We start from the raw sequence: 15,106 nt of genomic DNA on the forward strand, positions 1-15,106 counted from the left end.
TTCAGGGCCAGCCCTATCACCTCATCCAAGGAGGGCAAACCCACTCTGATGATATCTTGGGGGGCATTAAAGGCACTGTCAGTTGTTAGCACACAATGTGGAGAGTGGCAATTTGTGCAAAAAACTCTTTCCTCAAGAGGAGGTAGGGTAAAAGAGAGGAGAGACACACAGAGGACTGCTTCCTGCCTGTGAATCGATCCTTACTTTCAGCTCCAGCACTCAATACTTCAAGGGCAGACAACTCAGCAAAGAGCACATTCACAGCCTCAGTCTGGACACCCTAGGACTGCTAGTGTCTCTGCCTTGTGGGGCAAATCAGATGATGATGCCTCAGCTGCCCAATGGAGGAAATGCCCCTGACACTCTGTTTGCCTCACCAATGATACTGATACTGCTTACTTCCAAGGTCATGTCCAACTTTCTCAGAAGTCCTTTATCAACCTGTGTGCCAATGACACAAAGAGATTCAGAGTGCTCACAAAAAGATCTCTTTCCACAGGTGAGGTATGGAGGCTGTAACTCTCGAATTTAAAGTCTGCTTAAAGATTTTTGACTGAAGCTTGTTTCTTTCTAGTCTCTTCTCACTTTATTTTGATTCTATGACTGTGTGAGAGCTAAGAGGAAGGCAATGTCCAAATCTTAGACAAACTAGTTCTTAAAAGACAGAAAGGACTTCAAGCATATCTCTCAGAATATATGACTCCATATTATGAGCCTGGATAGCTCATTTAAAAATGATGATCAGATCAGTTTTGGTAACCACCAATTATTTCTTCAGTGACGTGTTGCCAAGAAGCTAGGGATGATGTCTGGGCTCTTCTGATTACTAGGGTCACAGAGGGTTGAGAAACACTGTCAGGACAGGATGGGAGACATGTCCTGTGGAGGACATCACCCTCCACAACAGCTAGATGAGGCCTTTCATAAGCATGGAGTCTTCTAAACATTTAAAGATAAACACAGAATTGACAAGGAATTGATTAAATGGCCTAGGACTGTCATTCAAAAGATCCTCCTGTGTGCATGAGCAAGAGACAAAGGCTGTTCACAGCAGCTTGCTCTGCAGTCACAGTGTCTATGGAGAGAGAATAAAAGCGACAGAAAACAAGTCTGGGCATAATGTGGGGAGCGGAAGGACAGCTGGAATCCATCACAAGGCCTTCTGTATGCTCAGGCCATACTCTCCCCTGGGTATATGCTGGCATATATTTCCAATAAGAGGAGTTTTCAGCACCATGGAGAATTCCAAAGAGGTGATTATTTAGAGTGGTCACTATTAGTTTAGTCTAGCCTGGCTTGGCTCTTTTAAGCAAAAGTGAATAAGCTTTTAGTGGAACACTGAATGAAACTCAATGGAAAAGGTAGGGTCATGCCTCCTGTAATTCATCCATACAAGCAGCTATTTCCTTGTTCTTCCTTCCTTCTCCTTGTTCCCATCTTCTCTGGTTCCAGACTGCCTCCTATCCATCAGAGCCACACCTCTATCCTTCCCTCATTCCCCACAGCCCCCCTGGTTCTGATGGCCTGTTTGGATCCACTGCTCTAGCTTGACCCCATCTGCCTCACTAGGAAGCATGAGCTTTAGATTAACCTGCTGGAACCACACTTGAGAGCCAATGCATTCCTACTTTCTGCCCTGGCTCTCCATCAGGCATTAGGTGAAAGGGGTTAAGACAATTTCTGAGAAACTGGCCAGGTAGTACTATTCACACTGCCTAACCTATACCATTTGCCAATCTGTTTTCCTGATATGGTATGGTGTTTTCATTGTTATGATTCATTTTTCTGATACACATATATCTGCTGCTCCTACATGAACCAGGATTCACTGACACTACAGGCATTATTTTCCTTAGAGAGGATGTTCTTATGAGGGGATTCTCTTCTAAGACATGTAACTGAAAAGAAGAGTGTAAAAAAGGCATCCCTGTGAGGAGCTCTGTGTTGATTCCTAATATCCAATCTCCACAGGAGACAAAAAGGTTCAAGCGCCAGGTTGCTGTGTTGCCCTGGTGAAGGTATGTGGGGGCTTCTGGAAAAGAACAAATGCCAACAAGAGCCAAAGGAGCCACTGGCTGCAGACTGCAGTCAGCAACCTGACTCTGCCCGCAGAGGCTGTCAATGGCTGCGGGGCTCCTCCATAGTGTGGTCTGCCACCTGCTCACACGGGGAGCACCGAACTCCATTCTCCTAACCCTTCTCCCACCCCAGCCCCCAGAGGTTCTGCCTACCTGGCATGATGACATCAGGAAATCCCAATTTTCTTGTAATTGCCAATCCCCTATTAAATATCATGGGATTTTCTCTCCTAATCTGTTCCATGTCTCCACGAAGAAGCTGCAGAGAAATGATAAGACCTGCAAAAACAAAAGCATTTTTTTTAAACTCAGAATCACACTTCCACCCTAGAAAACACATAAAGAGTCTTTTTTTTTCAGAGAAAAATGTGCAAAATTCAGCACTTTTCTTGAGAAAAGTTTTGAGGCAGAAAGCATACATTATTCTGAAGAGATAGTCTAGAAAGCTAAAAGAATCTAAGTCAAAATCATCTCAAAAACCCAGAGGACTACTCTATTAAAACTCAGATTGAAGTCTGGGAGATTAAGTTGCCCTTCTCTCTGTTCCCCAGCATCCTGAAACCTGGGCTCCCTGGTTTAGCCACTAAAGTACCTGATCGAGCTTCAGTTTCTTTATTTACTCAATGAGGGAGTTGAAAAATGATTTCAAATATCTCAAACAGCTTCCAAGTTAAGCCTGGCCAAGAAGCAGTCAGACACACGCTCCAAAGAAAAGCAGCCTATTTCTCCTCCTGGGTTTCCCACAAGTGCACGAAGACTTGCCCTCAGTAAGGCCATACTAATTGAGGCTCTCTGAAGTCTATGGTGCTCCCAGCACAGAGGGAGGGGTGCTTTTCTAACACTGTTTAAGTGGCCAGTGTCTGTGAGTCACGGACAAAAACCGTAAGACACTGATGATGGCATGGACCTTTGGTCATTCTGGGAAGTAAGACAAAATTCAGCATTCTAACCTTGTTAGGTGATGGTGGAAACTGCTTTTTGGTTGTTTCTTTTAATGTATTATTACCACTATCCCTCTTTTAAAATGTTTTCCGTGTTTTAAACACACCATAGCTTCAGAACTTGTAGCCAGGGGTAGCTCTTTATAAATAAAATACATAAATACCGCAAAGAACACTATAAATATTGGCATGAACAGTCTTCCAAATTGCAACTTGTCTTGTTAAAAAAGTAAGGTTCTTGCTTTGGTCCGGCTTTAGGTGAGGGATATGAACTCCCTCCACCTTCCAGCACACTGCATGTATGTAGCTCCTCGGCATCCAGGCACATATGAGGAAAAACGGGCTCTTAGAACCAGTGAGAGAGGCCCTGAGGAACCCCATGCTACAGAGTTTGAGAGAATTCAAGTACTCCCAGCTGAGCATCTCAAACTTTATAGCCTCTGGGTTGGAACTGCTCTGAGGACCCTCCTAGCTGAAAATATGCTGACCTTGACAGAGGTTCTTCTCAACATCTCTAAGAACTGCCATGCCTTGCAGTGGCTTTACACTCATTTAAGGGCAACTTGGGGGATTCTCTGATAGCTCAGTTGATAAAGAATCTGCCTGTAATGCAGGAGACCCCGGTTTGATTCCTGGGTCAGGAAGATCCTCTGGAGAAGGGACAGGCTATCAACTCAAGTATTCTTGGGCTTCCCTTGTGGCTCAGCTGGTAAAGAATCCGCCCACAATGTGGGAGACCTGGGTTTGATCCCTGGGTTGGGAAGATCCCCTGGAAAAGGGAAAGGCTACCCACTCCAGTATTCTGGTCTAGAGAATTCCATGGACTGTACAGTCCATGGGGTCACAAAGAGTCAGGCGCAACTGAGTGATTTTCACTTTCAAGGGCAACTTTGTATTTACAACAGGTTTATAACATTAAAACAAAGAAGGTTATATAAAAGAGGTTATGAAATAGTTTCAAGGTAAAAATTATCTGGAGAAATATGGTTCTACATAAATTTGATAGTTATCTTCAAGGGTATATTAAAAGTTCACAGGTTTTTATTTATATGTTAATTGAGGTACAGTAGATGTATAATATTATATAAGTATCAGGTGTACAACAGAGTGATTCTCAATTTTCAAAGGTTATGTTCCTTTTGTAGTTATTATAAAGTATTGGCTATATTATCTGTGTTGTTATACTGTTGAAGTGTGTTTATTTTATACATAGTGGTTTGTACCTCTTAGTCCCTTACCCCTCCCCATATACCTCTCCCCACTGGAAAGCAAGACCTTGTTCTCTATATCTGAGTCTGTTTCTTTTTTGTTATATTTACTGGTTTGTTTTACATTTTAGATTTCACATATAAGTGATATCACAAGTATTTTGTCTTTCTCTAACTTATGTCACTTAGCATAATACCCTTCAACTCCACCTATGTAGTTGCAAATGGCAAAATTTCATTCTTTTTTAAGGTTGAGTACTATTCTATTGTACATATACACTACATCTTCTTTATCCATTCATCTGGTGATGGACACAGGTTGCTTTCATACTTCAGTAATTATAAATAATGCTTCTATGAACACTGGGGTGAAAGCATCTTTTCAAAATAGCATTTAAATTTTTTTCAGATATATACCCAGCAGTGAAACTGTGGGGTTCATATGGTAGTTCTGTTTTCAGTTTTTTGAGAATCCTCCATACTGTTTTCCACAGTGGCTACACCAACTTACATTCACACCAACAGGATATGAAGGTTCCATTTTCTCCACAGCCTTGCTAACATATGTTATTTGTGTCCTTTCTGATGACAGCCATTTTGACAGGTTTGAGGTGATATACCATTGTGGTTTTAATCTGCATTTCTCTGATGATTAATGATATTGAGCATCTTTTCATGTGTCTGTTGGCCATCTGTATGTCTTCTTTGGAAAAATATCTGTTCAGGAGGTCTTACAGATTTTTAAACAGTGCTTCTAATTTAATCAAACATTTCATATTCAGTTTAGAATTAATGCTAACATGTACAATTACACCAAGATTTAGATACATACTAAACAGAGTTTTAAAATAAAAGCAGGAAAAAAAGGAGAAGTTGAGCTAAGATGAAAGCTGCTTTGAAATAAAGATTTTCTATTTTGGTTTCCAAATGACTGATAATGGCAGACTAATCATTGATTCTCATTAGTGTCAGGCTTTCTCAGTGATGCTAACACTGAAAAGGACTAGAAAAAGTGATATTAATATGTGTCTTTTGTGGGGGGGTGGCTGGGTATGTAGTCTTTGTTCAGGAAAACACAGACTTCACAATGTGACAAACTCTGCAGCACTTTTGTTCACTCTGGATTCGAACTGGAACTCAAGTTACCTATCAAAGCACAGGAATTCACCACAGAAAGAGCAGAAAATGCATTGTGGTCAGAAGTAATGGCCAAAAAGCACATGAAAAGATGCTCAACATCACTAATTATCAGAGAAATGCAAATCAAAACTACAACAAGGTATTTATCACTCACACCAGTCAGAATGGCCATCATCAAAAAGTCTACAAATACTGGAGAGGGTGTGGAAAAAATAAAACCCTCCTGTACTGTTGATGGGAATGTAAATTGGTACAGCCATTGTGGAGAACAACATGGAGGTTCCTTAAAAAACTAACAAAAAGGACTATCATATGGTCTAGCAATCCCACTCCTGGGCATATCCAGAGAAAAACATAATCTGAAAGGATACATGCGCCCAAGTGTTCACCGCAGCACTGTTTGCAACAGCCAAGATGTGGGAGCAATTTCAATGTCCATCAACAGAGTAATGGATAAAATAGTTTGGTACATACGTATAATGGAATATTACCCAGTCAAAAGAAGAATAAAATGATGCCATTTACAGCAACATGAATAAACCTACAGATTACCATACTATGTGAAATAAGTCAGACAGAGAAAGACAAATATTATATACTACTACTTATACGTAGAGACTAAAAAAATGATACAAATGAACTTATTTACAAAACAGAAACAGAGTCACAGATGTAGAAAACAAACTTATGGATCCTAGGAGGGAAAGGAAAGATTGGGATTGACATACACATCACTATATATAAAATAGAAAACCAATAAGGACCTTCTGTATAGCATAAGGAACTCTACTCAATACTCTGTAATGACCTATATGGGAAAAGAATTTTAAAAAGAGTGCATATATGTATATGCACAACTGATTCACTTTGCTGAACACCTAAAACTAATGCCACACTGTAAATCAACTATACTCCAATAAAAAATTTTTAAAAGAAGTATTAATAATTAGGGAAGGTTTCAAATCATCACACAAGGAAATAGAAATTGTCTGAAAAGGAGAATAAATGTCTGTAGGAAACAACTTTATATTTGGCAACTGATCAGCACAAATAAACTAAGGTGTGTATGATAAGCAACTGCAAATGCAACATAACGTCTTCTAGCCAGAGAAGCACCTTACCATGACTGGCACTGGGGGCAGAGTACTTGGCGCTGGACTTGCGGATGATATTCTCGTGGATCTGGGACCACTCACTCTCGTTGTTGCACCTGGAACAGAAGGACAGGCATCATGACAGTCAAGAGTTTTAAACATCTGGTCTGATGTTCAGTGTGCAACAACACTTTCCTAAAGAAATGAACTTACATTTTACTAAATTAGACAAGGCTTGTTTTCTTGGAAGGCACACGGAAGATTCACATTTGGGGAAAGAGTAGAAACTCTAAAACGAACCTCTGCAAATATCTCTAAGTGGCAAAATATCCTTTTGTCTGAAGTAGCACTTTCCCGCGTGACAATTTTTTTCTTTTTTAGTTCCTTACACATACTTGCAACTAGGCACTAGAGGAAAGTTCCCGACAGAGGAAAAAACAGTTCCTCTCAACAAGTACTGCTGTTTAGAAACTTCCACGTCTTGCATTGGCTTTATACTGTCATTCAACTGTCACTATAATGGCTTCAGGGAAAAATCCTGCTAACCTCAGGGCAATGTGTACATTTGCCTGTGGTTCTATTTTAGCCAGATCAAGCTAAGAAGAAAAGTTTGGGAGAGTAGTGGGCTTGGTTCACTGTGAAATCTTCTGTAGTCAAGGGGAAGGAGGGCTTAGAGAGAAGTCTGGATGCCTAAATATGTAAGAATAAAGTTCTTTCCTAGGAATTTCAGTAGTGGAAGAAAAGAGAGAATGGAGGAACAGACCTGCACCTCTGCTAATTTCTGACATTTTTACAGTCTTCCCATCTAAAGAAGAATTCCAAGAAAGCTGCAGTCACACAACCATTTGGTACAGCTTACGAACAGAGACTTAGGGAGGAATTCCTCATCTGAAAGTAGACACGTTAATGAAACAACTGAAATGAGATTAGGGCCATCTCTTGAAAATTCCATGAGACACTGGGAGTCTTCACAGCCTCAGCCCCTCCTTTCTCCTGTTGGATAGGGAGAACCACTGACCCCAGAAAACAGAGCTCATGCACAAAGGAAAACTCACAAGATCTTTCCATGGTTACGGAGAAGTGTGTAGCCCGGCACAGCCACTTCCAAGTGGAAACTCCAGCAAGAGTTCTATCATGTGCCATCCAGCAGTGTGAATGAAGCACAACTGGTTTCTAAATAAAAGGCTTTGTATTGAGACCATTCAGAGATAAAGGAGGTTGGTCACTAGACTAATTTTTTTTCTAATCAGTAGCTCTTCTGACCTCTTAGTCAGTATAAACAAGCCTCACTTGCTCAGAAATGTTGCAAAGAAGTGTGAGAGACAAGGTTCTCACAGTCCAGAGCTGTGAGGATAACTTCTGCTCACAAAATTCCTTCCAAGGAGAGGAAGGGAGACAGTGTTCTTTAAAATGATCACTTGTGATTAACAACTCAGTTGGAAGTCAGAAGTGAGAGGTGCTGGCAGCAGCACACCTCGCCCTCCCTGTCTGACATGCACACGATCACATCTCTTCCAACCAGTCACCACACCAGAGAAGTGCCCAGCTGGTGAGGACTCAGACTAGTCTTGCAGTCAGACTCCTGTCACCTTCTAGGTTTACAAGATCAGTAGTCCTTTCTTTAACAGAAATCTGACTACAGTTTGTCATAAATAGTGTACTCCCCCACCTCACTTCAAAGTAAGAGTCCTGACTAATGCACAGTATAATGAATACAGATAATAATATTGTACTATAATAATGCAACATGATAAATATTTCTTGACCAGCAAGCATATTACAAAATATAAATGTATCAAAGTAACACATTATACATCTCAAAAATACAGGTATAAAATACACACACACACACAAAAGAATTCCTATAAATAAAACCAAAAGAACAAAAAGAGTCTTGTAAATTAACTTCCTCTCTCAATGAGTGGTATAATTTCAGTGCTTCTCCAATAAAACACTCACCGGTTCTTTGGCAATATACTGAAGCTGGTGCTTTACCAGCCACATCAATAGTGACAATGTGTATTACTTCACTGACATCTACCTTTCCAGTCAATACACACAATTCAGATGCCAGACACTTGATGGCTTGCCCCTCATCTTCTTCTTCCTTGTACACCCCTTAACTATCAGTGGCCTTCAGAGCTCTGCATTTGAAGCCCATTTCCTTCCTACCATATAAGCTTTCTGGGCTATCTCACCTGCTCCCATGGTTTCAACCACCACCAAAAGCTGCCAAAACCCAAAGCAGTGTCTCCCAGACACCTTGGTAAGCTCTTGACCTGCATGGCCACAAGACAGCTTGACATTTCCTATCCACCTGTCTGCTCTGAGAGATTGCTTCTGAGTAGAACCCACTAGCTCATGAAACTTTCTTAAAATCTGTCACAAATAACCTCTCTTCTTCATGGCCCTGGTTCAGCCACTATCATGTCTCTTTCAGACCAGTGTAGCCACCTCTTAACTGGTCTTTCAACTCTCTTCCTTTCTAGAATGCCAAGGGAGCTCTCAAATCATCTGAAACTCAGTGGATGCAGTGTCATCAGCATATTTTAACCAATCACTAGGATATTCTCTAAGGGAAAAAAAAATAAATTTAAGCATTTATTAACCAAATGAGTTATGATTATAATGAAGCATGATTATGTTGTATCCAATCAAATTAATATTTAGAGCATGATTACTGATGTTGATGGTTTGTCCTCAATCATAAAACACACAAGGGACTGTAATCTAAAAGAGGTCTGTGTGCCTCTGTGGCACACCTTCCCTACAGAGGAGATAACCAGCACAGGCAATGACGTAGCACTTCACCACTACATGTCCAGGGATTTTACAGATGGCCAACAGGCACATGAAAAGATGTTCAATGTCACTAATTATTAAAGACATGCAAATCAAAATTACAAGGAGGTATCACCTCACACCAGACAGAACTGCCATCATCAAAAACTCTACAAACAATAAATGTTGGAGAGGGTGAAGAGAAAAGAGAATCTTCCTACCCTGTTGGTGGGAGTGTAAATTGGTACAGCCATTATGGAAAACAGTATGGAGGTTCCTCAAGAAACAAAAAATATAGCTTCCATATGATCCTGCAATCCCACACCTGGGCATATGCCTTGGGAGAGCTCTAACTCGAAAAGATACATGCAGCCCAATGTTCACAGCAGCACTCTTAACAATAGCCAAGACATGGAAGCAATCTACATGTCCATCAGTAGATGAATGGATAAAGAAGATGTGGTACATATATGGTGTGTGTATATACACACACAATGGAATATTACTAAGCCATCAAAAGGAATAAAAAATGTCATTTGCAGCAATATGAATCTACCCCGAGATTATCATACTAATTGAAATAAGTCAGAGAAAGAGAAATATCATTATGGTATCACTTATATGCAGAATCTAAACAGAAATGAACTCATTTATAAAATAAAAACAGACTCACAGACTTAGAGAACGAACTTACAGTTACTGGGGGAAGGGTGGGGGGAAAGGATAGTTAGGGAGTTTGGTATTGACATGGACACATTGCTATATTTAAATATATAATCAACAAGCACAGGGAACTTTGCTCAATGTTATGTGGCAGCCAGGATATGAGAGGAGTTTGGGGAAGGGATACATGTGCGTGTATAGCTGAGCTGCTTTGTTGTCCACCTGAAACTACCACAACATTGTTAATCAGCTATACTCCAATATAAAATAAAAAGTTAAAAAAAAAAAAACTCATAAAATGTGAGTGGGGAATAAGTGTGCGTGCTGTGCTAAGTCACTTCAGTCTAATTCTTTGCAACCCTATGGACAATAGCCTGCCAGGCTCCTCTGTCCATGGGATTCTCCAGGCAAGAATATTGGAGTGGGTTGCCATGCACTCCTTCAGGGGATCTTCCTGACTCAGGGATCAAACTCGCTTCTCTTAGGTCTCCTGAATTGGTAGATGGGTTCTTTACCACTAGCGCCACCTGGGAAGCCCCAGGGAATAAGTAATAGAAATACTCCTCAATTTTACATCTGTGATTGAGCACATAACGTGTAATATACATTTTATATGATTTAAAATATAACTAAAGTGATAAATTTAATATTTTACCTAAGTAGTTATTTATCTATTTCACTAAAGTTGGCCTAAAAATGTTTGAACTTTTTTCAGTGTGAAGTTGGAGAGTGGTCATCACATATTCAGAGGTGTCTTGTGTTGATCAAATGTACTATCTATGGACAACCCCCACCCCATCTCAATGTTCCTTGGCATTTTCTCCTTTCCCGTCCTAGGCTCCAGATTCAGCAAGCCTGTGTTTCCCTGCAACTCCTGCCCTTCTGGACAGGAGGAAACATGATGTCTGTATCAGAATAAACTTCACACAGTGGTTATTCATTTGTGATTTTTAAGGTTTCTGGTTCACCGAAAAGTGACCTAGTTTTTACAGCTTAGCTTCTTGTTCTGATTTTTTTTAAAAGGATGTGTTGCCTTCCTAAAACACATGATATTAAACATCTATAAAGCCAGAGCAGTGATCATGGCAAAAGAAGTACAGGGCTTGAGGCTGACTGAATAATATAGGAAATGATGAGAATGTCAACAACTAATGACGTATTTTGCCAATTCACTGATTAAAACTATACAAGAGGTTTTTTTTTTTTTTATCCTTGCAAACTTCAGTCTTAGCAAAAGCTAAAGCACAATCAGTATCAGTAAAACCTTTAAACTTCCAATTCAGTCTACCACACATGTCCTCTAAAACTTACTGGAAAATATTACTTCTCCTGAGGGCTGAATTCACTTTGCTGATGTGGATTTAAAACACTAATCCTAGAGGAATTCCATACCGTGCACAAAATCGATTATTTTACAAACATGGACGTGTCTTTGAAAGTCTATTAACATTGTCAAGTGGAAAAACTATCCTACATTTTAACTCTATTACTCTTTCAAAAATTTATTAAAAAACTATCTTCTCTGTTAAAAAAAATCTTTCTTCGGCTTTTTAGAACTGATATAATAGGCACAGCTCAGAGCAAGGAGCTAAGAATAAGTTACACAAGAATCCCACTTCTTGAAAAGTGACATGTTGGTACTGAAAGCTCTTGTTTTTGATGGAATTAGGCCAATTAAGCTTGACAGCATGATTTCAAGAGAAGTGCTGTGCAAGCCCCTTTCAACAATGAAAATTTGCACGGAAGCAAGGAATAGCTGATATGTGCAAAGAGATGCAACTCTGGAGTGCTATCTATAAACTCCCTGCCCTTGGACAGAATGGAGTAAGATGATGATGATGACTTTGGATTAACGTTTAGTCCTTTTCAAAGGGAGGAAACTTTATCAAGAACCAGGTCCCACTACCCATCAATGAAGAGATTTTGTAAATGGAGAAAGGCTGTGACTGATGCATGAAAGGAAGAGAAAACCCACCAAAATTTCCTTTGTAAGTTATTTCAGAGGAAGATCCTCATCCTATCAAGTACACACCACTGAACAAAACACAACTTAAGGCAAACAGGTAATAAGGGTATCTGGGCTTTTATTTTCAAATTAATAGACTGTAGTTAATTATACAGAGGCCCAAATTAAGAGGAATTGTGAATTAAGTTCACTTCATGCCTGATTCAGATACAACAGATAGTATGGAAAAATTCCCACAAATATGGTGAAGATATATTAACCTGGTAATTGATAATATTAGATTTAATTTGAAAAAAAAGATTGGGTTAAAACCAAAAGAGGAGTTTGTTTTTTTTTTTTAAATTCACAGAAATACACTTGCTTTAAAAACTCACTTTGACATAAAATCGCAGCAAGATCTTTTTTGACCGACCTTCTACAGTAATGAAAATAACAACAAAAATAAACAAACAGGACCTAATTAAACCTAAAAGCTTATGCACAGCAAAGGAAACCATAAATAAAATGAAAAGACAACCCTCAGAATGGGAGAAAATATTTGCAAATGAAGCAACCAACGAACGATTAATCTCCAAAACATACAAACAGCTCATGCAGCTCAATATTAAAAAAACAAACATCCCAATGAAAAAAATGGATGGAAGATCCAAACAGACATTTCTCTAAAGAATATGTACATATAGCCAACAAACACATGAAAAGATGCTCAGCATCATTAATTATCAGAGAAATGCAAATCAAAACTACAATGAGGTATCACGTCACACTGGTCAGAATGGCAATCATCAAAAAACCTACAAACAATAAATGTTGGAGAGAGTATGGAGAAAGGGAACCCTCTTACATTGTTGGTGGCAATTTAAATTGGCACAACCACCATGGAGAAGAGTATGGAGGTTCCTTGAAAAATTAAAAATAGATCTGCCTATGACCCAGCAATCCCACTCCTGGGCATATACCCAGAGAAAACCATAATTCAAAAAGATATATGGACCTAATGTTCACTGCAGCACTATTTACAATAGTGACATGGAAGGAATCTAAATGTCTATCAACAAAAGAATGGATAAAGAAGATGTGGTACACATATATACAATGGAATATTACTCAGCCATAAAAGGGATTAAATAGTGCCATTTGCAGAGATGTACATAGACCTAGGGGGCTTCCGAGGTGGCTCAGTGGGTAAAGAATCCACCTGCAGTGCAGGAGATGCAAATTTGATCCCTGGGTAGGGAAGATCCCCTGGAGCAGGGCATGGCAACCCACTCCAATATTCTTGCCTGGAGAATTCCAGGGACAGAGGAGCCTGGTGGGCTATAGTCCATAGGGTTCCAAAGAATTGGACACGACTGAAGTGACTGAGCATGCATGCAGACAGACCTAGAGACTGTCATACAGAGTGAAGTAAGTCAAGGAGAGAAAAACAAATATCGTATAACATTGCTTATGTGTGGAATCTAGAAAAATGGTATAGATGAACTTATTTGCAAAGCAGATATAGAGACACAAATGTAGAGAACAAATGTATGAATACCGAGAGGAGAAGGGGAGTGGGATGAATTGGGAGACTGGAAGAGACATATATACACTATGGTGTAAAAAACAGGTAACTAATGGAAATCTACTGTATAGCACTGGGAATTCTACTCAATGCTCTGTGGTGACCTAAATGGGAAGGAAATCTAAAAATGAATGGATATATGTATACTGTGAATGAATGAATGGATATAATAAACTGTGGAAAATTCTGAAAGAGATGGGCATACCAGACCACCTGACCTGCCTGTTGAGAAACCTGTATGCAGGTCAGCAAGCAACAGCCAGAACTGGACATGGAACAACAGACTGGTTCCAAATAGGAAAAGGAGTATGTCAAGGCTGTGTATTGTCACCCTGCTTATTTAACTTATATGCAGAGTACATCATGAGAAATGCTGGGCTGGAGGAAGCACAAGATGGAATCAAGGTTGCCAGGAGAAATATCAGTAACCTCAGATATGCAGATGACACCACCCTTATGGCAGAAAGTGAAGAGGAACTAAAAAGCCTCTTGATGAAAGTGAGACAGGAGAGTGAAAAAGTTGGCTTAAAGCTCAACATTCAGAAAACTAAGACCATGGCATCTGGTCCCATCACTTCATGGGAAATAGATGGGGAAAGAGTGGAAACAGTGGCTGACTTTATTTTTTGCGGCTCCAAAATCACTGCAGATGGTGACTGCAGCCATGAAATTAAAAGACACTTACTCCTTGGAAGGAAAGTTATGACCAACCTAGACAGCACATTAAAAAGCAGAGACATTACTTTGTCAACAAAGGTTAGTCTAGTCAAGGCTATGGTTTTTCCAGTAGTCATGTATGGATGTGAGAGTTGGACTATAAAGAAAGCTGAGGGCCAAAGAATTAATGCTTTTGAACTGTGGTGTTGGAGAAGACTCTTGAGAGTCCCTTGGAGTGCAAGGAGATCCAACCAGTTCATCCTAAAGGAAATCAGTCCTGGGCATCCATTGGAAGGACTGATGTTGAAGCTGAAATGCCAATACTTTGGCCACCTGATGCGAAGAGCTGACTCATTTGAAAAGACCCTGATGCTGGGAAAGACTGACGGCAGGAGAAGAAGAGGACGACAGAGGATGAGATGGTTGGATGGCATCACCGACTCAATGGACATGGGTTTGGGTGGATTCCGGGAGTTGGTGATGGACAGAGAGGCCTGGCGTGCTGTGGTTCATGGGGTCGCAAAGAGTCGGACATGACTGAGCGACTGAACTGACTGATATGTATACGTATAACTGATTCACTTTGCTGTACAGCAGAAACTAACACAATATTGTAAAGCAACTATACTCCAATAAAATTTTTAAAAGAATGCTTTTTTCTACTCCGGTTATGTTTCCATTTACTTAAGAAAAATATTAATATTCTGGGAGGAAAAGAAACTCACCAAACCCAACACTGATCACGTTTTCAGCACTATGATTCATGCCTGCATGCATGCTAGGTCGCTTCAGTCATGTCTGGTTTTTCGTGACCCCATGGACTATAGCCCACCAGGCTCCTCTGTCCATGGGATTCTCCAGGCAAGAATACCAAGGTTGCCAAGCCCTCCTCCAGGGAATCATGTAGACCCAGGGATCAAACCCGTATCTTGTATGTCTCCTGCATGGCAGGTGGGTTTTTTGCCGCTAGCGCCACCAGAGAAGCCCGTGATTCATGCCAAAGCCTCAATAAGC

At 40.1% G+C, this 15,106-nt stretch overlaps 1 protein-coding gene across 1 annotated transcript in view; it reads right to left on the reverse strand.

Annotated features, from left to right (window-relative positions):
* DOCK3 (dedicator of cytokinesis 3) overlaps nucleotides 1-15,106 on the reverse strand; it is a 276,490-nt gene that overhangs the window by 89,957 nt on the left and 171,427 nt on the right. The window contains exons 13-14 of the mRNA XM_081525200.1: nucleotides 6,489-6,577; nucleotides 2,232-2,357 (exon numbers count right to left, since the gene is read on the reverse strand). Coding sequence (XP_081381326.1) covers nucleotides 2,232-2,357; nucleotides 6,489-6,577 — 215 coding nt within the window. The remainder of the gene's footprint in view (nucleotides 1-2,231; nucleotides 2,358-6,488; nucleotides 6,578-15,106) is intronic.

This window comes from Giraffa tippelskirchi, chromosome 9, assembly GCF_054371585.1.
Source record: "Giraffa tippelskirchi isolate mGirTip1 chromosome 9, T2T-mGirTip1v1.2.pri, whole genome shotgun sequence".
In the NCBI taxonomy this organism is placed as follows: domain Eukaryota; kingdom Metazoa; phylum Chordata; class Mammalia; order Artiodactyla; family Giraffidae; genus Giraffa; species Giraffa tippelskirchi.